Raw genomic sequence first — 26,147 nt, 5'->3', positions numbered from 1 at the left:
ATATAAGAGTAACAACATTAGGACTAGAAAAGAAAAGAAAAGACTTAGACATAATATATAAATGAGCAATGATATTTGTACATCAATTTAATGACAACTTTGGTGATAACTTTGCTTTTCTCTCTTTTGATTGGTCAAAAACAATGGAGAGAAAAATGAAGAGAGAGGATAACAATTTTTCGTGCCCCCTTCTCTAAAATCTGAAAAATACCATTTTTTTATTTTTGAAAAAATGAAATTACACACGTGGCACACATTAATTGATAAAAAACAGACACATCAGCACTAAATGTCATGGGGACCATAAAATCAGAAAGGGGGAAAACTATAGGGGGCAAAATCGCTCATTTAAAACTATGGGGTGCAAAATCGCACAATTGACAAACTATAGGGGGGAAAAGTGCAATTAAGCCTTAATATTTTTGCGATAAATCCTTCATTAAAATTAAAATAATTTATAAATGTCTCTTAAGTACATTAATGTATCATGTTTTTCCCTTAGGCTCACACAATATAGCTCATATTAAATATTGTTTCTAATTAGAATATTTTTTTTTTTTTTAATGTATCACCTTTGCCCATTTAGCTCATACAATAGAGCTAAAAAAAAAATATTTATTATAATTAAGTAGGCACCTCCAACCTCCCACCATCCTCAACTGCCTACCCAAATTTTATTAAAAAAAGGGAAACAATAATTACAAGAGAGGGGCCAAACCAAACCCTCGAAACAAAAGAAAACAAAGCAACCGATGCCTAAGGGTAACGAAAGCTCTGTGTCCCAAATATGTCTCGAAAGAAATCCTCTCTAACAAATATCAGTAAAGTGTCCCACTAAATTACATTAAGGATGGAGTGTCCATTGATGTCAATTCTTGTCCATTGATGTCAATTCTTGTTCACCAACATTTTATTATATTTTTAAATCTTATCCAACCTTTCAAAATTTTGAGTTATTTGACATTATATTTTTATTTCTAATCAAACCTTTCACAATTTTGAGTTATTTTATACAGTTTATTGATTTTTATCTCTTGAATTTGATGAAGTGTCTACGCTTTCATTTCATTGAATTTAACATGCAGATATAAAGGATCATATATTTCAAACAAACTTTAGAATTTCAACCATTTCATTCACCATTTCATGTAACTAATATAAATTGTTTTATCATTTTACATAGTAAAAGCGTCATGCTACGTGTAAGACTCGTTGCTTAGAAATTGCTCGTCGAGGGCATTTAAATGCTTAACAGAAACGAGTCTAGGGGCAAAGAAAGCTCGGCATTCGAAATCTGTCTCGAAAGAAATCCTCTCTAATAAATATCGGTAAAGTGTTCCACCAAACTACATTAAGGATGGAGTGTCCATTGCTGTCAATTCTTGTTTACAAACATTTCATTATATTGCTTTGTTATATTTTTAAGAATTGCAGCGAGTCTTGCACGTAGCATGACGCTTTTACTATGTAAAATGATAGTGCTTTACAGATCATTTTTTGTTTTCTCTTCTGTAAAATATTTGTTTTTTAATTTCGTCCTTGTAATTTGAAAATTTCACCCCCTGTAATTTGAGCAAATTTAGGTTTACCCCCTCTTAATTTGAGCAAATTTCGGTTTACCCCTGCTATATCTTCGATTTTGTACAGTCAAAATTCATGAAGGTCCAAAACCAAAAATCTTCAAATTGCAAGGACGAAATCCAAAAAAATATTTTACAGGAGGTAAGACCGAAAATGACTTATATTACAGAGGGACAAAACACTATTAACCCAACTATTTATATTAGTTACATGCAATGGTGAATGAAATGGTTGAAATTCTAAAATTTGATTAAAATATGTTCCTTTATATCTATCTGCATATTAAATTCAATGAAATGAAAGGGTAGACACTTCATCAAATTCAAGAGATAGAAATCAATTAACTATATAAAATAACTCAATTGTGAAAGGTTTGATGAGAAATAATAATATAATGTCAAATGACTCAAAATTTTGAAAGGTTGGATAAGATTTAAAAATATAATGAAATGTTGGTAAACAAGAATTGCCATCAACGGACACTCCATCCTTAATGTAGTTTGGTGGGACACTTTACCAATATTTGTTAGAGAGTATTTCTTTTGAGAGAGATTTGGGACGCCGAGCTTTCGTTACCTCTAGGCATTAGTTGCTTTGTTATTTTCTTTGCTTTCTTTTGTTTTTCCATTTTGTTTCAAGGGTTTTGGTTTGGCCCCCTTATTATAATCATTTTTTTTCTCCCTTTTTTAATAAAATTAGCAGGCGATAGAGGATGGTGGGAGGTTGGAGGTGCCAACCTAGTTATAATAAATATTTTTTTGTTAGCTCTATTGTATGAGCTAAAGGGGCAAAGGTGATACATTGAAAAAAAGAATGAATTCTAATTACAAACAATATTTTACATGAGCTATATTGTGTGAGCCTAAGGGGAAAACATGATATACATTAATGTACTTAAGAGACATTTACAAATTATTTTAATTTTAATGGAGTTATCGCAAAAATATTTTTATTAAAAACTATTTAATTTAAGCTATATAGAATGACACATTTATTGTATAAAGTGACACCAAAATTTATATGTTACTTGCAAAGGCGAAAAAAATGGTTAAAATTTTCATGTTTGCTTATACTATGATCCTTTTTAGTTTTCTATTTCTTGTCGTAGCCAACATTGAAGGTGAGCTCATTCTTAATTTTGTGTTTATACTATACACAATCTCTCACCCCTTTTTGCTAATACTTCTTTTTTCTTCTTTTACATTATAGAGGAGTGTGTCACTGACGCCGATTGTTATAAAATATATCCCGAAGCAAGTTTTCTACATATGTTTTGCATTGATGGTGTGTGTAAGACACCTATACCTCTATGAGGTAAAACTATTCATATATTATGTCTAAGTCTTTTCTTTTCTTTTCTCGTCGTAATGTTGTTACTCTTATATTTTTTTCTTCTCAATTTCATATATTTATTTGCTCTTACAATTTATTTGATATATAAATGAGTATTTTTGAGATGATTTATTTTGTTTACTAACTCATTACAAATAATTAATTTAACTAATCATACCATGATTAAAGCATTATATATTAATGATTATGCAAACAAACTTTTCTGATAAATCGGAACTTCATAGCTATGTAATCCAATATTTGACATTTATGTATGTTTCTTAATAGATTATTATAAATATTTGTGTAGTGGATTAGTGAATTTCATTGTTAATAATGAGTTATTAAACATAGTAAGTCATCTCATTGTTACTCCTCCAGTAAATATATCCCATTGAATAGCCATTAACATACAAACCAATAAACCTTTTGCATAAGGTTATATTAGATTTAAATAAGGTTATATGTCAAGCATAAGATGAAAGTAAATATATAAGATTTTTCACTCAAAACAAGGAAAAAGGACAAAAAAAAAAAATTAACCTCACATTTACATGGTTTATATTCAATGGAAACTAGTGAATCAAACTCTCTAACTTATCAAATCTAAAGTTGGTTCACAACATGTTGATTTATTTGCCTTCTACCCATAGATACACAAGAACAAGAGTTATATATAAAAGATGTGAACAAGGTTTTTCAAGCAAGGAGTCATTTGATTGTTTTAATAAAAGTAATAAAAACAAAAGAAATCATAGATTAAAGAATAATAAGATGAAGAATTCCCCATGCTTGAATTTGAAATTGTCCTCAATGTTATAGCATGAAAAATTAAACAAAGATAGGGGGATAAGGTGTAACTTATTTGGGCTTTATCGGCATAATTATCATTACTGGTGGCAATATTCTTCCCCTCTAGTTTTTTTCGTGGGGTGGAAATTTTTTGAAGGTGATGAGGCCCTAGAGCATTACGGTCGCAATAACTGATTGCGAGTGGTCGATTTGCTCTCTGTTTTTTTTTTTTTTTTTTTTTTTTTTTTTTTTTTTTGTGGTTGTGTGTGTTGGTTTGGGGTTGTGGTGGCTTGGCTTTCTTTCTTCAACTTTTTTGTGTAATTTCTTTCTTCAACTTTTTGTGCTTCTTTTTTGTGTGACTTCTACAAAACAAAGTTCTATTAGCATTATAAAGCATGTGTTACTGATGGTCGGATTAGAAAAGTGTATCAAATAGTTTACCAAGTAAGAAAGTGATAAGTAGAGTATCGTATCCACATAGATTGTCGTTTCGTCTAAACAGCTCGCGTTACTTATTTTAAGTTGACGACATAAAATAAAAGAGATAAGGGTTAGAGATTGTTATTTTTATCTGTTTGCAACAAAGCAAGTTACCTGTTTTTGGTTGCAGAAAAGTAAGCAGCGGTTATGACTCTTTGAATCCCCCCCTATTTATTTAGTTTTGGATATTAAATAACAGTTGTGTCGCGTTTAGTTATCTTAAGTAGACTATACAAGTGATGAGGCCGTTGAGACATTCTAACCTAGTCGGTTGTCAATCTGCACCTATTGATCGCACAATGATCCTTACATGCGGGGTCTATACCATCTCAGTTTATCTAGGTTTATCCCTCTGATAGCTAACTGCACCTGCTGATCGCACGGTGATCCTTACGTGCGGGGTCTAACTAATTCAAATGTAATTGAAACATAAACTTAAATTGGTGTTCCTAAATTTCCAAAGGTATGATGGTCAAACTAAGGTTATAAGCGCGCTACAGTATAGGGTTATTAATCCTATAGGATTCCGCCACCTTCGTAAGGATTATTAGTGTGGGGCGTGGCCAATGTCCTAAAGGTTTTCCCATCTATGAATCTGAGGACACTCATAACAAATTCTCCTCCCCCCTAGATAGGTCTACAAACAAGCAGCCTTATGAACGTCTATCAATACCTAGAGGTCAAGGAGAATGGTTTTACAAGGTTTATTCCCCTAGGTGCTTGTTTCTCTAATTAATAAACTAGTTACATCATAGGTTCAACAGAATTTACTCAATATTAGTGATGTCACCTCCTAAGTACTTACTATAAGGGTCAACTCGTTTTCGCTATCTTTCTTCTAGTTCACTAATCACTTACTTCCTAGAAAGGTAGTGATAGATAATTTGACAAGTGTACCAAAACTATCGAAGTAGTAATAAAGTTTGTATCCACAGAGACTGTTTCAATTTCTACTCGGCAAAAGCGTTAAAATAAAGGATGTATTAAATTTATGGGTTGCCCTAGGCAGTTGGATTTGGTTGCAATAAAAAGTAAATAACAAAAAATAAAATGGTTGATAATTGAATTAAAATAGATGATCAAGCCTTTCGAATCCATCCATGATTCGATCCCTGAAACAATTATAAACATAAATATCCAAGATGCACCATTCTTGGAGTAACCGTAAATAATAATAATTATTGTTATAATTATTATGCTTACTATACCCCTTCTTTTTTTTTTTGTCAAAATAAATCAATAATTAAAACAATAAAAATAGTTACAAATAAGTAATTTGAATTGCTTAGTCAAAAATATCAACAACCCCCGGCAACGGCGCCAAAAACTTGATGTCGGATTAGGCAAGTGTACCAAATCATATACCAAAAATAAATTGATAAGTAGAGTATCGTGCAACAAACTAAACCCGGAATGCGATAAATCAAGCAAACAATACAATTATTCAAGGAGTTTAGATGCTACATCTTCAATTAATCCAAATCATGCATAGATAATTTTTTATAACTCACATCGGAAAAATATCATAACATCACATCAACACATACTACACTTTCCAAAGTACCCATGTCACATGTATCATAATACATCACAAAATATAATCTCAAATCTCAACATATTGAGTAACAAATCTCATCAAGGCATAATATAAAGAACCTAAGACCGCACCCTAATCAGAGCCCTAAGACTAGACTCCAAACATAAAGGAAACGAGGTAGCTCCAAAACTAGTCCTTGAGCATACTCATAAGAAAAGGCAAAGCAAAGCAACATAATCCTCGAAGTCGTCCACCCATTCATTCAAATAGGCAGCCGGCCAACCAAACGACCACTAGGGTTTAGATTATATTCCATAAATAATATATAATCAAATGAAGTAAAATAACATATTCATTCACCAAGATCAATAAACACTTAATTAAATCATTCAATAATGAAATTCCATTTCAACATTATTCATCAAGCATACAAGAGTAATAAAACATATACAAGTTCACCTATTCACCTACAAACAACATTCACCAAATTTCACCAATGCAAATAACCACCAAATCACATATTCAAACATGACACATTTCACCAATCTCTAATGCATGCAATGTTTTAGACTCTTTTAGATGCATGTGGTACCAATTGGATTCCGGAGATAATTTAACCGTTTTGAATCCACTAACGTAATAAACATCGGCCATTACGTTCTGCATAAGCAATGTAACAAACATCGACAATTACATTCTTCACATCTTCACCAAGACTCAACATGACTAAGAATGCATGAACTTTCAAGTAAAGACTCAACAATGCACAAATCACCAATTTCATATTATACAATTTACACCGTCATATAATATTTTCACCCTATATTTTCACCCATTCACCAATTGCATTATCAACTATTTACATCCATACAATCAACAAGTCATATTTAAACAAGGAGTCTTCATCATATTCACCAATCAACAATCAACACCTTAAAGAACACATTGATTCGTATTATCACCAAATCGCACAAAGACGAATATTTCACCACATCTTGATAACAAACATTGAATCATCATTATTTCATTAAAAAAAATGATTACAATCCATTTACAAGGTTTGGAATCATAAAACATAATTTCGCAAAGTTCGTCTATTTTTAAAAAAATCGTCTATTTCAATTTTATCAACAAATTAGGGTTACATGTTCTTACATATCATTAAAAACATTCATACATGTCATCTAACATCGAGAATAATCAATCATAGCATTTTGGTTTCACAAGGTTCACTTATTTTCTTAAAAACTCAAAGTTCATCTCATTTTTAACTTGTTTCAAAACCAAATTCAATCCTAATGAACACCTATGTTTAATCACTCCTAGAAGTCCAATTATACATCAATAAATTAGGTTTCACATGGAAAACGGTCATACTACCTGTTTTGGACCACTCACACGGCTACACGTGTACAATTATTACACCACCTCAAGGCCTTGCACAGAAAGGAGCACACCCACTCTCCTGCGTCGTGCCACACAAGAGCAAGCCTCCCTACCGGGATCATGCTACACGTGTCCACTCCCGTTTCTAATCATATGCCGCATAGCCCTGAGACGGTTAAGCCAAAAGCACGCCTATATAGGGGTTAACTTGCTTCACCCTCAAGCTACGCAACAATTTTCACAAATATCCTAAGAATTTTATCTCTGTTCCATTACATACTTGATCGTCGGAGTGCTAACGTGCATGCAGCACCTTTCGTGCCACCGCAGAAGACGCTTCGCTGCCGCACCGGAAGCCGTTACCGATCATCGGAGCATTCTTCACAACAGTTGCGACTCAATCGTTCTCACCGGACAGATCACTACCTAACCACGTGAAAACACGCATAGTCGTGCCACAGGGCCGCACGCTCGTGCCACTCTGATAGACATATTTTTTCGTTTTTGCGCGTAAAATTCTAATTTTTTATCCGTTTTCAATTCTGTTTGTGAACGCGTCCCAAACACTTAAACCATTCAAACTATACTTGAAAACATGGTTTTATAGTACAAAATAACTTAACTCATCACAGCAAAAAAATGACTTATTTAACAAATGTGCTTAAAAACGACTTTTACTCAAAAACCTCATTTTCTCCCAAATGGTTTCTCACCAAAACACATTGATTGAAAACAGAAATTCCGATTATCCTAATTCATCACGACAACTCCATTAATTCATTCAAATTCATCCAAATCAAACTTCTCTAATTTTAACCTATTTTCACAAAAGTTTCAAAAACACAACAACTTAACCCCAAGAACACATTTATCAACACCCAAGGCATGAATTATCATCATCAACACAACCCAACAACATTCATATCATATAATCGTGATTTCACCAACAATCAACAACAACAATATCATTTTTCATCAATTTAAGCCAAATCTTCAAAGTTATCATTTAAACATAGTTAAACCATGAAATTTACGTACTCACAAGATTTCAACAAATTTCACATATTCAAATTTATCACATAATCATGAGCACAAAAATCAACATGCAAAATCATCAAAATCATAATTCATTCAAAAGCGATTATGACCCAAAAGTGAAAAAGAAGAATTATAGCTTATTTGATGAAATGGGACTATCCCCCTTACCTTTAACCTTCACTTTCTCTAGTTTTGGTTTTAATCTCCCCTCTAGCTCTTAGCTCTAGCTTTTCCCCTCCTTCAAGTTCTTCCTCTTTTATTCTCCTCTCTATTTTCACACTCTCTCTCTAGCCTCTCTATCAATTGTCATGAAATGTTTTCTAACCTTAATTCTCTTAAGAGTTATGAATATATATATACTCCATCTTAATGGCTTAGTTACTACAAACCATAATGGGCTTAAAGCTCTCACTAATAAATCCTAAAAAGTTACTACTCACTAACTTGTTAAAATATTGAATAATTACCATTTCGAAATAATTACCTAAAATTGCTAGTAACTTGGTAAAAATAACTATTCTCACCAAAGCACTAAGAAAACCTCCCCAATAAAATTACTAATTTACCCTTACTCGCCAAATGACTAAAATATCCTTAGCCTTTGAAATGACTAAGATACTCTTCTAGGCCAAAAATCCACTAATCCCGACTCAAATACACAAAAAAGCAGACAAACACATATAATAAAATAAACTTAGCTAAAAACGACCTGTTACAACTCTCCTCTACTAAAAAGAATTTTTTCCCTCGAAAATTACCTGAAGGAAACAACTTTGGATACAACTCCTTCATCCTACCCTCTGATTCCCAAGTAGCACTCTCACCGGTTGGTCCAAACAAAATCACTTTCACCAAAACGATCTTTTTCCCTCTTAAGCGCTTATCTTCCCGATCCTCAATCCTAACTGGTCAAGTCTCAAATGGTCAAATTATCCCTTATTTCCAAATCATTCACTTGAATCAAATGAGAGAAATCATACATGTAACGCCCACACTAAACGTATCTAGAAAGTTTAGCATGTGCATTATCTTTAGTACTGGATACATTAAAATTTACAACATAAAGACTTCAAATGAATATTATAAACAACAATTCACATTCGTACATCTAGTAATACAACACTATCTATCCAAAACATAGTAATACACTCTTGAATCCATAAGAATATCCTGCAGCGGGTAAGAACGAGCACTTGTTGATTATCCATTCGGCCACATGTCTGCTACACCTTGCTAAACCAACATGCTAATCTAAAACAAAATAGGATTGGGATGAGACATAATGTCTCAGTGAGTTCTACCTAATCCTATGCTATAAGTAACCTCGAGGGAAACCTAGGGTCACCACATGTCTACAATACAACCAAACGGTTGATTATACGTGTGAAACATACTTACCTAGACGATCTTGCATACTAGTATAGTCATAAGGCTCTTCATATCTTAACTTACACGTATTTTCATATATCATACATATCACGGAGGTCAAGGGAACCTAAGACCGCTACGTCGAGATACGATAAACGCATCAAGACCTAAACATAAACCATTAACCATTCATAGCATGATATTGAAATGGACTATCGGGGAGGTACTAAGATCGTCAACAATATATTTTCATAATCTTAACCTATCACATAAGCATATACATATTCGTATCATATCATATGATATCATATTCATAGCCATTCATTATGTTAGGAGTTAGCGTGTAACAAACAACATTATCTTGGTTCGTTTTACGGAATAATCCTGAGTGGAGTAACCCCGAAAAATATCTCCATAACATGACCAGTGAAAAACCTATCTGAGGTTAACATTGGACTCCTCTGAATGTCGTGCGGGCCTACCTTGCAGAGCGTGTCACGTCCCCCTGACGTGGATAGCAAAAGACACGACATGTTCATTTTACTTAGCTTAATCGTACATAGAAGGTTTATACCTATACTTACATGATTGATTACCACGAGTCCGTAATCTACTCGCATAACGGTAATTCAATGTTGCTTGATCTTGTACATACATAACTTAACCTAACATGATTAGGTTACATACTAGCATGACTATTCTCGACTGTCTAAGTCGAGGCTCTATGAGTTTACCCAATACTTAGAGATGAGATTGCTACCCATACGTAATTCGTGTCGCTACTCTCGTGTGCCATCTATCACCGAACCATATTAGTATTACTCATGCATTTCTCTTAAAGGATCTACATAAAAACAATAGGAATTGCCATGCATGGTAACTCTAACATGTTTCTTGGCAAATAATGGCACAAAGGGTTCTCTAAATACTTAATTCAATAAAACTAACATGACATAGTTCTCTCACAGTCATACATAACCCAAAGGTAGGGAAAAACAATCTACAGAACTAACCTCAAACACTCTCAACAGCTTATACACAAATCCATTTGAACTCCTGAGCATTCAAACTTTAGCACATCAAAACAACTCATATTCATGGTTCAGCACAAAATCCTACTTCTGCCCCCAAATTCAAAATCGTCTACAGAGTTCAATACTGGACCAAAATCAGTGAAACTGGTACCAAAACGTCCGGAATTTCGTTATCTAACCGTAGCATTAAAAATCACTTGATTCCAAGCTACATTGAGAAAGTTCTTACGGTTTTAGTGAAATCCTGTCCCAAAACCCGTAAACAACTCTTGGGTCATCTTATGCTCTTAGAGATTCTGTCACACAAGCTCAGCTCCAAGCTCAAACCCTTGCACCCAAACTTCTTCCCTAAATCATTTCTTCAATTTCTTACCTCTAGTTCCAAACCAACGCATCACAGTTTCAACAACCCACCCACATGCAAGATCATTGAGAGTTCAAAATAGAACTTCAGACTTTCTTTTAAGGAGGGTGAGGCTCGGCTGAGAGTTAGGGAGAGGAAATTGAGAGTTTTTAAAGCTTGCATTTAGTCTACAACTACATGAGGATCGTGTGGTGAATAATGCATGTTGGATTTGTTTTAGGTTTAATGGTGATTTGAGAAGAAAGGGGGAGGGGTTCGTAGAAGAAGAAGGAGGATTGAAGGGAGAGTTCTGAAGTGAGAGAACAGAAGGGAAATAATGAAAGAAAAGTGGGGTGTTTCCCTTATATACACTTATGTTGAAAATACCAATGTGCCCGTCTTCCACTAGTTTGGGTCTGACGCGTTTAAATTCCACTGCAGTCAACTAACTTTAGCTAGGCATACATAATCCAATTAAATATTGTGCGGGATATAACCTGAAATCTCTCGCACTCCTCGTTATACTCAACCTTTCATAATTATATCTTCCTCGATGTGTTCAACCGGGTGCCATTTAATTTGGGAAAGGAGAGTTCTTTTTTACTATGGGAAAGTTGATCATGTCCATTAGATTAAATGAATAACATATTCCTATCATACTCTCTCAACCACTAGATTATTTTTTTATATTATCTTTCACATGAATGTGTGGGGACATGAAAGAGAGAGTGTGAAAGATAGTATAAAAAAAATAATCTAGTGGTTGAGAGAGTATGATAGGAATATGTTCCTCATTTAATCTAATGGACATGATCAACTTTCCCATGGTGGGAAAGAACTCTCCTTTCCCAAATTAAATGGCACCGTTCAACCGATACTGCAGTCTACATAGAATTTAGTGGAATGTTACGATACACATATTTCCTCAATTGGAATACATGAAACACATCATGAAGATTTGACAACGATGGCGGTAACACAATCCGATACGCTACAACTCCAACATTCTAAATAATCTCAAACGGTCCAATAAAACAGGGTGTCAACTTCCGACACTCCAAAACACGTCCAACACCGGTTACATTATTCACTCTTAAAAACACATGAGCTCCAACTTGAAACTCAATATCCTTCATCCTCTTATCATGATAACTCTTCTGCCTACTCTGAGAAGCTTTCATATTTTCTTGAATCATCTTCACCTTTTCTATGGTCTCTTGAACAACTACCGGTCCTAACAAATCAATTTCTCCTAACTCATACCAACACAACGACAACCTACACCTCCTTCCATACAAAGCTTCAAAGGTGTCATACCAATATTAAAATGAAAATTGTTGTTGTAAGTAAATTCAATCAACGACAAACACTCAGCCCAATTCACATTTTGTTCTAAAACACAAGCTCTCAACAAATCTTCCAAAGATTAAATAGTCCTCTCCGTTTTCCGATCAGTCTGAGGATGATAAGCAGAACTCAACCTCACATAGTTCCCAAAGCCTCTTGCATACTCTTCCAAAACTTTGAAGTAAACCTCGGATCTCTATCTGACAGAATGGTAGACAAAATACCATGAAATCTGACAACCTGCTCATTGTACATCTCCGCCAACCTCGCCACAGACATAACGGTCTTGATAGGAATAAAATGTGGCGACTTCGTCAACCGATCAACAATTACACAAATAGAATCACTTCCTTTCATCGTCTTAGGCAAGCTCCGACAAAATTCATAGATATGTTATTCCACTTCCACTCCGGTACAAACAACGATTGCATCAAACCCGATGGCTTCTGATGTTAAATCTTAGACTTTTGACAAATCAAACAAGCATACACAAACTCCGCTATTTCCCTTTTCATTCTAGACCACCTAAGCAATCTCTTCAAATCTTGATACATCTTCGTCGCTCATGGATGAATACTCAGACTACTCCTATAACCCTCTTCCAAAATCTGCTTCTTAAGCTCAGGTACATCCGATACACAAACTCGATCACGAAACATCAAAACACCATTCTCATCAAATTTAAAGTCCATTCCTTTACCTTTATTAACCAACACCACATGATCCACAGGTTCCAAATCCATCTTCTGACCTTTCTTGATATCTTCTAAAATGTTACTTGTTAACTTCAACATTCCCAACTTCACACCACTTGGTGTCAACTCACTTACCAAACTCAAATCCTGAAACTCCTTGATCAACTATAACTTTTTCACTATCAATGCAGACATATGAAACGACTTCCTACTCAAAGCATCTGCTACCACATTCGCCTTTCCTGGATGATAACTTGCTGAAAATCACAATCCTGAAGAAATTTCAACCACCTTCTCTCTCTCATATTCAACTCCTTCTAGTCAAACAGATACTTCAAACTCTTATGATCACTGCACACTTCAAACTTAAATCCATACAGATAATGCCACCAAATCTTCAACACATACACAACTGTTGCCAATTCCAAATCATGAGTCAGATTATTCTTCTCATGCTCTTTCAACTGTCTCAACGCATAAGCCACAACATGACGATTTTGCATCAACACTCCTCCTAAACCCATCTTAGAAGCATCACAATACACAACAAAAATTTCCTTAGGATTTGGTCAAATCAACACTGGCGCTGAAGTCAACCTCTTCTTCAACTCTTGAAAACTCTCTTCACACTTAGTATCCCAAACAAACGCTTGTCCTTTCCGAGTGACTGCATCAACGGTAAATCCAACTTAGAAAATCCTTCAATGAACTTCCAATAATAACCCGCCAAACAAAGAAAATTTATAATCTCAAAAATAGACTTCAGAGTCTCCCACTGCAACACTACATCAACCTTAGACGGATCCACCGCTATTCCACATGACCAAGGAAACTCCCTTCACGCAACCAAAACTCACACTTCGACAACTTATCAAACAACTTCTTCTCCTTCAACGTACGCAACACAATCCTCATATGCTCCGCATGATCCTCCTCTGACTTCGAATACACCAAGATATCGTCTATAAACACCACCACAAACTGATCCAAATAAGGATGGAAGATTCTATTCATATATTCCATGAAGACACCGGGCGTATTAGTCACACCAAATGACATCGCAGAATATTCATAGTGTCCATACCTCGTTCAAAATGCAGTCTTAGATATGTCCTTCGCCTTCACTCATATTTGGTGATATCCAGATCATAAATCAATATTACTAAACACTTATGCACCAACAATTTGATCCATGAAGTAGTCAATCCTCAGGAGAGGATACCGATTCTTAACCATCACCTTATTCAACTGCCGATAATCCATACACAACCTCATACTATTGTCCTTCTTCTTATCCAACAACACTGGTGCTCCCTACGACGAAACACTCAGCCTGATAAACTGCTTCTTCAGCTTGCCCAATTCCGATGAAGACATCCATAGGTGCCGTCGAAATATAACTTGTTTCTGCTACCAAATCAATCGCAAACTCCACCTCTCGCTCCGACGCTAAGTCAGTAATGTTGTCTAGCAAAACTTCTGGAAACTCTCACACTACTGGCAAATCCCCAACTCCCTTCTCTACACGTTCCTTCAACAAAGAAAACATCCTAAACACGCAAGCTTCACCATCAAAATACTTCTTCACTTGCTCCACGGATAAGAACTTATCTCCAACCCGATCTAACCTCTTAGAGAATGTCATGCTTTTGGATAAACAATTAATGTTAATTCCAAAAGATAACATCCAATACACTCCGAAAATCACATCCATGTGAACTAAAGGAAAACAAACCAAATCCAATTCAATATCCATATTACTAAAATTAACAGGATACTTAACACTCACCAAGGAAGTAGTCACCGAGCCATTGGTTGTGGTATCGATGACGACCACTCTCAACATTGGAGTCAAATCAACGTTCAAACGTTCAACACAACTAAGCGAGATAAAAGAATGAAAAGCACCCGAATCAATAATTGCAATCAATTGAATACTGATGATAAAACACATCCCTCAAATTAAATTATTCGTCTGCTTCACCTCTTCTGCATTCAATGCAAAGACCTTTCCTCCCGCCTTCTTCGGTTTGGTACACTTGGTGCTAATATGCCCAGCATCTCCGTAGTTGAAAATGACTTTGTGAACATGATAATATGATGAAATAAGAGTGAACCAAGGTTTGTTGGTTATTTAAAGGCTTGGTTATCTTTATGTGGTTGATTTTACGTCTATTATGTGATTATACTCTATGAAGCAATGTTGTTTCTTTATGGTGATGGATTCATGACAAATTGTTTATGATGGTTGATGATTAATATGTATTGTTTGATAATGCAATATCTGGAGATGTGTGGAGAATATGTAGAGTAAATTGGTGTTGTGCATTATTGAGTCAATACTTAGCATCCATGCATTCATAAGAGCTATATGTAGAGATATGCAGAGATATGTAGAGGGATCAATCAATAAAATTAACTCCGACATCCAATGGTACCACATGCATGTAGAGTCGAGTCTACAGAATTACATACACATGAATTATGTGAAATACATGCCTTGATGAAATTGTGTTGATTGGAGAATTTGTGAAATATGTAGAGTTGTATACCTGAATTGCAATTGTTGATATGTTTGTGCACGTGACTGATGTAAATGTTTAGTGTGCTATTATGTTGATTATCCGTATGAGACTAATATTATTGGATGACGTGTATGTTTATGCATAAGTGATAATTGAAATTATTTAATGTTATTCATTTGATTATAATTGGTTATGTGATTGGTATCTAACCCCTAGTGGTCGTTTGGTTGACCACCGCGTCATTTATTTGCATGGCGTTGGTGATTTGCAGGATTGAGGTGATTGCTTTCTTTTGTTGCTTTAGGACTAGCATGGATGCTTCCTCGTTTAATTTCCACTTAGAGTCTAGTTAGGCTCTAAAGTAGGAGTGTCGCTCTTGAGATCCTTATATTTTTGTAACTTTGACGGTTTATGTTATTTTTATGATGAGAATAATTGTATTATGGTGACATGTTATGTGGAGTGGCACATGGAATGTTGAAGATTATTCTATGTCGTAAAGAATTTTTATGTTTGGTGATTTGTCCGCTGTGAGTATTTTGAAAAATAGATTATGCATGTTTTTAGGAAAATTGTAGAAGTAGCATCTAGACTTTCTAGATATATTATTTATTTGCATGATTATTGCTTTCATGGTTTATAGTGTTACAATGTGGTATCAGAGCCATGCCGGCCTAGTCGGGACCAACACTAGGTGATTATTCATGTTGTATGCGAATGGTATACCGATACCTTCGGTACTTGTTACGTTGTTCTGACTGTTGGTTGTGGTTTTGTGTAAAAGTGAGATGGCTAGAGGATCTGGTAGGAATGATGAGGTGATTGCGGACGCTTTGGCTGCAATGGCACATGTGTTAGCTCAGGCTAATAAGCAGGTGACACATAGTTAGCAAGACCAGGGTGAGGTAAAGGAGTGAATGATGGATAGTTTCATGAGAAACCATCCTCCAACGTTCAAGGGTCGGTATGATCCAGATGGACCGCAGACAATACAGTAGGGTGTTGATCGTATCTTTCTTTCTATGGTGACTAGTGATGACTAAAAGGTGAGGCTGGCCACTCAAATGCTAGCGAAGGAGGTTGAGTTTTGGTGGGCTAATGTTAAGAGGAAACTAGAGGCTGGTGGTGTTGTGGTATCTTGGGAAAGGTTCAAGGAAGAATTATTGAAGAAGTATGTTCCAGCCGATCTGAGGAACAAGAAGGAAGTGGGGTGCTTGCAGCTTAAGCAAGGAAGTATGTCAAATGCGGAGTATGCTGCTAAGTTTGAGGAATTGTCGAAGTTTTGTCCTTACATCAATGTGTTAGCGTGTGAATTTCACAAGCTCGTTTAATATGGTCGACTTTTGTTTGACCTATCACTTGCAGGAATCGAAGAACTTTCTCAGTTCAATTGAAGGATCTCGACAAAGCACCAAGCCTAAGGCGCATTGGAGTTTCGACAAAACAAAGCAGTTGCGCGTCGAAGACAAGCAAAAGGGCGGGAAGCATGATTTCAAGCAAGGAAGAGGTTTCCTTTTAGTGGAAAACATGGGGCAAGTGGTTATCTAAGATGGAAGAAGTCCTGATCATGGAGTCAGTGGTTCGCCATCTAGTTTATTAGTATAAGTAGTAGTTTCCAAGCCAGAAAGTGGGTTGCAAATCATATACAAAATTCTACAACACTCAAACTACCGGCGTCTAGGGAAACGAGTTATAAAAAATGTATGTAAACTGATTTTTAGACTACCCCTTTTATTTTAATGCATTTGCAGTTTACCTTTTCCTTGAGTTTACGTGCGTAAACTTACTTTTATCTTTTATCTTGCTTTATTTTAAGCCCTTTTTATCGCATTCTCAAACCTGTCGAGAGACAGTGCCTTTTTTATATCAAACATGTTCTGCTCTCTAAGCAACCTAAGTGCATTTTGTGGCCTTTTTTTCAAACTCTTTTTCGATAAAAACCTTTGCACAGGGGTCTTGAGATTTCTAGTTAGATCTGGCTTGTAATAATCAGAACTAGCCCCCGTTTGCCAAAATCACAGGAAAACAAATTGGCACGCCCAGTGAGACCCAGTTTGTGCAATTGATTTTCAAAACCTTTTTGCAAAATAAAAAAACCATTTTCAAAAACTTTTTCAAAACCCATCTCTTTGAAGAGATCCGTTTTTAGGATTTTGTTACTATTTTCGGGTAACTTTATTGCTAAAAACACCAAGTTGTTCGTGTATGGATTTGAGTAATGGTAAATCGATGCCTCGTGCTAGTTCATCCTCTTTAAAATCATCTTCACAAGCACAACCTGATTCAGATTGTTAAAGGCAAGATGTTTCACTCAAGTTCCTGAACATGAGTTAGTCGAAATGGCCGCTTGCGGCCTAGATTATTCCATCAGGAAGAAACTCGACACTCAACACTTGAGAGATATGGTGCAATTGGCCGATAGAGTTCGACATGTCGAAAGACTAAAGGGTGAAAAGGCCAGAACTCATAAACATTGCAGGAAAGAAAAGGTTGCTTTTGTCTCATTAGAAGAAAGCAACCAAGAATTCGACATAGCTTTTGGCGATGTCGAAATAAAGGAGGTTGATATTGTTGAGTTAAAACTACGGCCCCCTTATACGTGTAAATCGTTAAGGCCCTCCTATGGGAATAATCATGTCGAAACAAGAAATGAAAGATATATCCCTAAGACATTTACATTAGACGCAACCAAATGCGACGAGATTTATGATCTCTTAGTTGCTGATGGTCAAGTGGTAGCACCTAAGGATGTAAAAATCCCACCACTAGAACAACGTCAGAAAATAGGTTTTTGTAAATACCATAACTTCTTGGGACATAACGACTATCGATGTTCCCTTTTCAGGGATTTGGTTCAGAAGGGTCTTAATGAAGGCAGACTGAAGTTTGGAAATAAGCCAAAGCTGTAACACCTCGTTTTCCCAACATAAAAATTTCTTAACAAAAATCAGAGTAAACATCACAGAACGGGATATCACATTTCACATAATCTAAAAATAGTTAAATAACAATTTAACTTCCAACAAAATATCTCAATCATCGCAGCGGAGTTAATTCAAAAATCATAAATTGTCTTGGCATGCAGGCCCCATCATAATATCTCAAATAAATTCAGTCAAACATCATAAAACATCATAGTCAAACACGTAAAGGAAATGAAGCATGCATATCATAAACCCCATCCCGTTACGTATCAGAGCAACCTAAGACTCAGTGAGGCAAGGCCACTCACGACAGCACAACAGCAACCTACGCTCGATCACCTGCAAGTTACTCATACGAAGAGCAACATATCCAAGCAAAAGGGGTGAGATTTCACAAAACAATAATATTAATCAATATAATTCAACAATCATAATTAACATCATAATTCTTCAACAAAGGCATCTTAAAATATCATAGCATCATAGATAATAATATATCAAGTAATCACTTCATTAAAGCATCATAAATCTCATAACATCTTAACATCATCCATCATTGACTCGACTATGCGACTATGCAACTTAGACCTCTTATATGCATGTGGTACCGATTTAGGGCATGAGCCCCCAACATTATTTTAGTATTAATATACTTTCAGGGCATGAGCCCCCATCGTTATTTTGAGCTAATGCTCCATCGTGGTGAGTACAAAGCTCCAGGGCATGAGCCCCCAACAAATGTATGCTAATGCATGGACTCAATCTCTTAAAACATCTTAATCATCATCTCATATATATCCAATAATTTGAGGGTTCAACATCATCTTAATCATCTTATATCGACTCATGCAACTTAGTTGAATAACAATAGCAGCATAGGCAGATTACAACAACAATCATGATAATTATATCAATTCAATTCATCAACATCTTATGTATACAATTAATCTTCAAGTAATGCATAAACATTATAATACATCATAATCAACTCAAACATCTCATATCAGCTTCACATATTGCAATTAACTTCTTATATAGGCCTCATTACTACCTAAGGGTCCATCCCTAATCAATTCAACAACACAGACCACGACATTCTCACTTGCACTCAGTTCTGGAAGTGCTCGCGAGGCGAGAGCATCTGCTCGCCATGGCGAGTACAAGCCAGAATCCCAACTAAAGTTGTTCTAAGCTAAACCAGGTTCAATCTCATTCTAAGTTATCATTTAATCATTAATAAACATCTTAAGGCACTCAAAAGCATCTAAGGTTCAACTCAAAAGTCAAAAATACAGAATTCAACATGCTCTCTAGTCATGCTCGCTATGGCGAGTAAGGTTGTTCGTTGTGGTGAGCTGTGACATACAACTCGCGAGGCGAAGGGAAATGGCTCGCGTGGCGAGCGATGAACTTCATCACTCGCGAGGCGAGGATCATCGTTCGCGAGGGCGAGCGATGAATATAGGCTCGGGCAGAATGCAGTTTTTCACGAAAATCCAACATCTCACATGGTTTAAAGCCTAATTTCGATTCCAGAATTCATCCTATTCATAATCTAAGGTCAAAGGACGTTTTAAGCATCAATCTAACAACCTAACATCATTGGATCATCAAAATCACCTATTAACCCTAATTTCATAAACTTTTTAATTCGATCCTAACTTGTTAATTTGATCATTAGAATTACATGGATTAATACTATTGAATCATTAGTCTCACCCTTACCTTAGTTGATGAAATCGCAGCTTTCTACCTTGACTTCTCCCTTCTATGGCTTTTTCTCCCTTTTCTCCAAAAACAGTCGTACGTACAAAGTGTTTCTAAAAACTAGGTTTTCTCTTTTTATATATCCTCCTAAAATCTTATCTTATCTCACTTTCTCCCCCAAAACTCTCTAAAATCTCAAAATAGCCCCTAACTAAATATTTTATTTTAATTTCAAATCTTATTTTATTAAACAACAAAATAAGTCTCATAACCTCATAAAAATCGTCACATCACGTAACTCATCTAAAATCATCCAAATCATCTAAATCGTAATAAATCATCATAAATCACACATATATTATATAAATATAATATAACTCGTCTAGACTCGATTAAATAATTAATTAATAAAAAGTGGGCGTTACAAAAGCCTGAAATGCAAGTAAACCCTGATCCCTTGAAAGAAGCAAACATGATGTACACTGACATTGCAGGCTGCAATATGGTCGAATCAATCATTGATGATGTCGAGAACCTGTCTGTCAAAGCATAATTGGGGGAAGAAACTGAAGTTGCAGAATGTCAAATGGTAGATATCACAAAAGATGCAGAACACGTCGAGGAGTCTGCTCTAGAGCTTCACTTCGACGAGAAGTGGAAGACAGTCTATCCTACAGCTGAAGAATAATTGATTAACTTCCTCAATCGATGCAAGCTGAAGAATTCTGAGGTAATGCTCTGCCCTAGATGTAGTTCTATGTTTGAAAAAGAGGCAACTAAGGGCCTCGAAGGTTCTATCCCAAAACCTAAGAAAATGGGGAAATGGTCTGCTGACCATAGACCTAAGTTTTCTTTCACCAAGAGTTATATTTATTTCATCGATAACTCTTCGATCACCAATTATGTCAATCAGAGTGGTCAAGGAAAAATTTTGGTCCCTTATGCACCAAACCAAAAATGGGTTAAGTCGACCCACAAGAATGTGCAACATGGGGAAAACAATGTGGTGAAAAGAAACACCAGTAATGGTACTACCTTTGAGTCGAAAAAGTTTTCTTATCGCAACAACTACAAGGGGAACGATCCCATGACAAAAACTCAACGAGGAAAATACCATAAGCCTAAGAGTGGTACTTCTATAAACCTTAAAAACCATACTTTCGACACAGAGCTTAGTTTGGGAAATTCGAATTCTCTGATCTTAGGGAATGATGAAGGTGATCATCACATCTAAGCAAGATGCTTAGAATCAAATCACAGTTGTTTAGCCGAAATGTGAGATCAAGAGGGCCATAGTGGCTGGTACTTAGTAAAAGATGGTTAAGGAGCCATTAGTGGAGATGTTATCGAAACACTTAAGTTTATGTTTATGGAAAGTTTGGCTAAATTGGCTATATAATCGATTTCATCTTTGATAGGGGATTAGTATAATTCCTAAATTGAAAATCAAATGGTGAGATTTAGTATTTGATTTCCTTAAAGATTCAAAAGTTTAGGTAAAAGAACCATAAGTGGTTTATGAAACTAAAATAAATGTAATTCTTGTTTGAAACCCCAGTGCCAAATTTGACAATATCAAAATTTGGGGCAAGCAATTAAGTTTATTTAAGTTTTACTTACAACTTTGGTTTGTTTGCAAACAATTACTCGGGTTGCCAATATTTCTTATCTTAAACAGTTGGAGGTATTTACCATGTTACAAATTGTCAAAAGAGTTAATTTCTTTGATAAATATGTCGAAATAAAGGCATTTATTGAAAATATGAGCCTAATTGTGTGAAATAAAAGTAACACAAACATTAAATTTCGACAGAAAAATAAACATTCGACTTTGAGATTGTTATGTCTTAATACAACACGTAACAACACTAATTGAAATCAAAGGTTGCAGGAGAAAGCCTAGAAAAGCTAGAAAGCATAACTACTGACTCAAATGCGAAGGTTAGGTTTCGGATTCTCATAGAGGGATTCACAAATCTCCAGTTTCAAATCCACGAACTCTTCTTCTAGGAATAAGGAGTCTATTAGCTTCCCAAGTGTAACAAACCTCTCATGGTGTTCAATAGCTTCAGAAGCTTTTGACCGAATCATACTATTCTCTTCATGAGAATGTAGGGCGAAAGACAAAGCCTCAAGTTTAATGGTGACATATTCATCAAAGTGGTGTTGTTGGAGCCCCCTTCGCTCTTTCAGTTCTTCGTAAAGATGATGCTTATCAAATAGTAGTTGAGAAATTTGTTCAAGTAAAGGAGCAAATTCCACTAAAAAGGCAAGAAGTGAAGAATTGGTAGTAGACTCTGGAGAATTAAGAAGGGTTTTGACTAGAATAATCAAAGAGGAAGAACGTTGAATGTCTTCTAGAAAGACTTGGAAAATATCAACATCCAGAATCTTATCCTTGAGTTGTTTGAGAAGATTTTCCTGAGCACTACAAAAGTAGTCAGGGTTAAAAGCCTTGGGGTATCCCAAAGAATGAACAGAAGTGGGGGTTTAACTCATTGTGATAATCTTTAATACAGTGAGTGGATCCTCAGTTTTCAATTGAGAATATGTTTTTTCACTCAAGAGACCACAATATTGTGAGGCAGAGTCCATGCCTGAGAATAAAATGTGAAGCCTAGGAAGTTTAAGAAGCGTTTTTCACATAGAAAGGTTTACTAAGGGAGGTGACATTTTTATAGAGAGTGAAAGAGTGAAATGGAAGATTCCTTCTTCGTAACCTTTGAAGTAGCGACATGCGTCCACGAGAAAAAGAGTGGAGAAGTGCAAGAGCCAAAAATCCACAACAAGTGCTAGTTGGTTTCCTCGAGATCCAAGAAAAAGGTACGTGGCACATGCCACCGTGCATTGATCAAAGAAAAATTGGGAAAACTCAATGGAGTGGTTGTGATTATGGAAGATTGATAGAAATCTTTACTAGTGGAAGACCTGTGGAAAAGATCCCTAACTAAAGGTTTTTGATAGAAACAGAATTGGTGATAGAGAATTACCATAAAAGTTTTTTGATTTGAACCAAGTCGAACATATGAAGAAAATGCAAGGAAAATAAATGGCATCATCTTTTCAAATTCAAAAGCCATCTAACGGGCGAAATTACAAGATTGATGTCGAAGTTAGTTCCTAACCTATTTTAGTTCGACACATCAAAAAAGGCTTTGTGGCCTTGAACAAAACCAAAATGCCCAAGAGAAACGAAAGTGGGTTAGAAACCACAAAAGCTCGGCATCGAGGCGACAGGAAAGGAAGATGTTGGTCATGAAATAATCATCGTCGGAACCCATAGGTGGTGAGAGGACATTCGGTTTCCGCCCAGAACCCTTGCAATACCTATAAGATCGACACGTAAGCTGATAGTCTAACTCACGAGGAAGAGGTCTCAATGAGTAGCAACTAGGAGCCCACATAAGGGCCCTTTCTGCAATTAGAGAGCTGCTTGCGTTCAAAAAGGTCTTCAAAGAACAGGAAGACATCTGCTGGAGAAAACCCGTTACTGGCCAAAGCGTCGAGAATCAACAAAAAGTATTGTGCTTCGATAGGAGCCGTTTGCTTTTGCATTCAAGAGAATTCGTCAAATTTCTCCAAGGATGAAATGTGTTTCGTGAAGAAGGTAAGTCGCTCAAGCTACACAAAAAGCTGGATCTCTACTCTCAGTGATATGTCGGATAAGAATTTGTTTCCCAACGTAAGGCTTAGGATCTATAAGGTGTGCTAGACAACTCGAAGAACTTCAAGATTTTTGGCAAGTCTCCAGTGACGAGAAGATGTTTCCATGAAACAAAGAAAGCGTCCAACATGGGAAGCTGCTACTTTCTTAAGAATGTTGAGCAGATCATCATTTGAAATGCGTTCCATTCTTTTTATTCTGCTCCTTTCTTTTTGGGAGGAAAAAACACACAAAGGAATGAGAGAGAATGGATGAAGAAAGTCAATGAGGATGGTAAGAAGATTTATGGACATCATATGCAGATCTTTCATGTCAGGTCTTAAGATCACCACGTGTCTCGAAAAAGGAGAATACTTAGGAGCACTAAAGATTGAAAGGCTCGAGGCGGAAGATAGCGCATTGATGGAAGACCTAGAGTTACGAGAATTGAATTAATCGTCGAAGGGAGAGACGTATCTTACAAGTCTTCAATGGGACATGAAAAGACTATGTCTAAATGCACTGATAGCTATGATGTCATGCTTCATGATGATTCGAGAATAAATCTCAAAAATGCCAATGTTCTCCTCTATAGAGTAATTTAGTCGAACATGGCATTTTTGGGGGCATTTGTTAGCTTGTGAATTTCACAAGCTCATTAAATATGGTCGACTTTTGTTTGACCTATCACTTTGCAGGAATCGAAGAGCTTTCTCATTTCAATTGAAGGATCTCGACAAAGCACCAAGCCTAAGGCGCATTGGAGTTTCGAAAAAACAAGGCAGTTGCGCGTCGAACACAAGCAAAAGGGTGGGGAGCACGATTTCAAGCAAGGAATCGGTTTCCTTTTAGTGGAAAACGTGGGGCAAGTGGTTGTCCAAGATGGAAGAAGTGCTGATCATGGAGTTAGTGGTTCGCCATCTAGTTTATTAGTATAAATAGTAGTTTCCAAGCCAAAAAGTGGGTCGCAAATCATATACAAAATTCTACAACACTCAAACTACCGGCGTCTAGGGAAACAAGTTATACAGAATGTATGTAAACTGATTTGTAGACCACCCTTCTTATTTTAGTGCATTTGCATTTTACCTTTTCCTTGAGTTTACGTGTGTAAACTTACTTTTATCTTTTATCTTGCTTTATTTTAAGCCCTTTTTATCGTATTCTCAAACCTGTCGAGAGATAGTTCCTTTTTTATATCAAACCCGTCATGCTCTCTAAGCAACCTGAGTGCATTTCGTGGCATTTTTTCAAACTCTGTTTCGATAAAAACCTTTGCACAACGGTCTTGAGATTTCTAGTTAGTTCGCGCTTGTAATAATCAAAACTAGCCCCGTTTGCCAAAATCACAGGCAAACACAATGATGAAGGTGCTGAGGAGTCCAAGTGTGTTAAGTTTGAGAGCGGATTACACCTTGAGATCTATCAGTATGTGTGCTTCCATACGATTCTTAATTTTGACACTTTGGTGAACAAGTGTAGGATGTTTGATGATGCGGGGAAGGCTAAGGATAATTACTACAAGGTTGTGAATGAGAAGAAAGGTAGAGGTAATGATCGATTGAAGCCTTATGGATAGGATAAAGAAAAGAAAAAGGATTTCGGTGGTATCTCGATGTCGAGTGGGAGAGATGAGGTGAAATGCTACAATTGTGGAAGGTTTGGACACCGTGCTTCTGATCGCAAGAATGCTACGACGAGTTGCTTCAAGTGTGGACTGGTGGGGGATCTTGCTTTCGAATGCAAGAGTAGGGATATTTTTTGCAACAACTGTGGAGAGGCCGAACACATTAGTACCAAGTGTACAAAGCCGAAGAAGGAGAAAGTGGGAGGTAAAGTTTTTGCATTGAATGTTGAGGAGGTGCAAGAGCCGGATAACTTGATCAGAGGTATGTGTTTTAACAACAGTACTCCATTGATTGTAATTATTGATACGGGTGCTACCCATTCTTTTATATCGCTTAGTTGTGCGGAACGTTTGAATATTGTTATGACTCCGATGTTGAGATGGATGGTCATCGATACCCCGACCAATAGCTCGGTGACTACTTCCTTGGTTTGTGTTAAGTGTCTTGTTAATTTTGGAAATGTGGATTTTGAATTTGATTTGGTATGATTGCCTTTGGTTCTTATGGATGTGATTTTAGGAATAGATCGGATGTTATCTTTTGTAACACAACGTTTTCCCAACTTGAAATTTTTTGCATAAAATCAGAGTAAACAACTAAACAGGATGCTACACTTCTTTCAAATATAAATATAGTAAAATTACTATTTATTTCAATCATCTCATGTTATCAAATTAAATCTCATTGCAGCGGAAAACATTTAAATTCAACATCGTGTTGGCATAACGGCCTCAACCTAACAACTTATTAAAATCCAGTCTAGACAATTCTTCAACATAGAATCATA

The 26,147-nt window shown here is 36.0% G+C and overlaps 1 protein-coding gene and 1 long non-coding RNA gene across 2 annotated transcripts; both read left to right on the top strand.

Moving 5' to 3' along the window:
• Positions 1–1,657: 1,657 nt before the first annotated feature.
• On the top strand, positions 1,658–15,980 carry LOC112416281 (uncharacterized). The gene is made up of 3 exons (XR_003006616.2): positions 1,658–2,701; positions 2,791–2,895; positions 15,730–15,980. It is a non-coding gene; the product is annotated as an uncharacterized lncRNA (long non-coding RNA).
• A 9,367-nt stretch (positions 15,981–25,347) lies between these two features.
• Positions 25,348–25,848, top strand: LOC112416613 (uncharacterized). Its single transcript, XM_024770871.1, has one exon. The coding sequence runs from the start codon at positions 25,348–25,350 to the stop codon at positions 25,846–25,848; it is 501 nt and encodes a 166-aa protein (XP_024626639.1).
• Positions 25,849–26,147: the final 299 nt, after the last annotated feature.

Source organism: Medicago truncatula, chromosome 7 (assembly GCF_003473485.1).
Source record: "Medicago truncatula cultivar Jemalong A17 chromosome 7, MtrunA17r5.0-ANR, whole genome shotgun sequence".
NCBI classification, from domain to species: Eukaryota; Viridiplantae; Streptophyta; class Magnoliopsida; order Fabales; family Fabaceae; genus Medicago; species Medicago truncatula.
The sequence above is the reverse complement of the archived record's forward strand: the minus strand, read 5'-3'. Positions and strand labels throughout refer to the sequence as shown.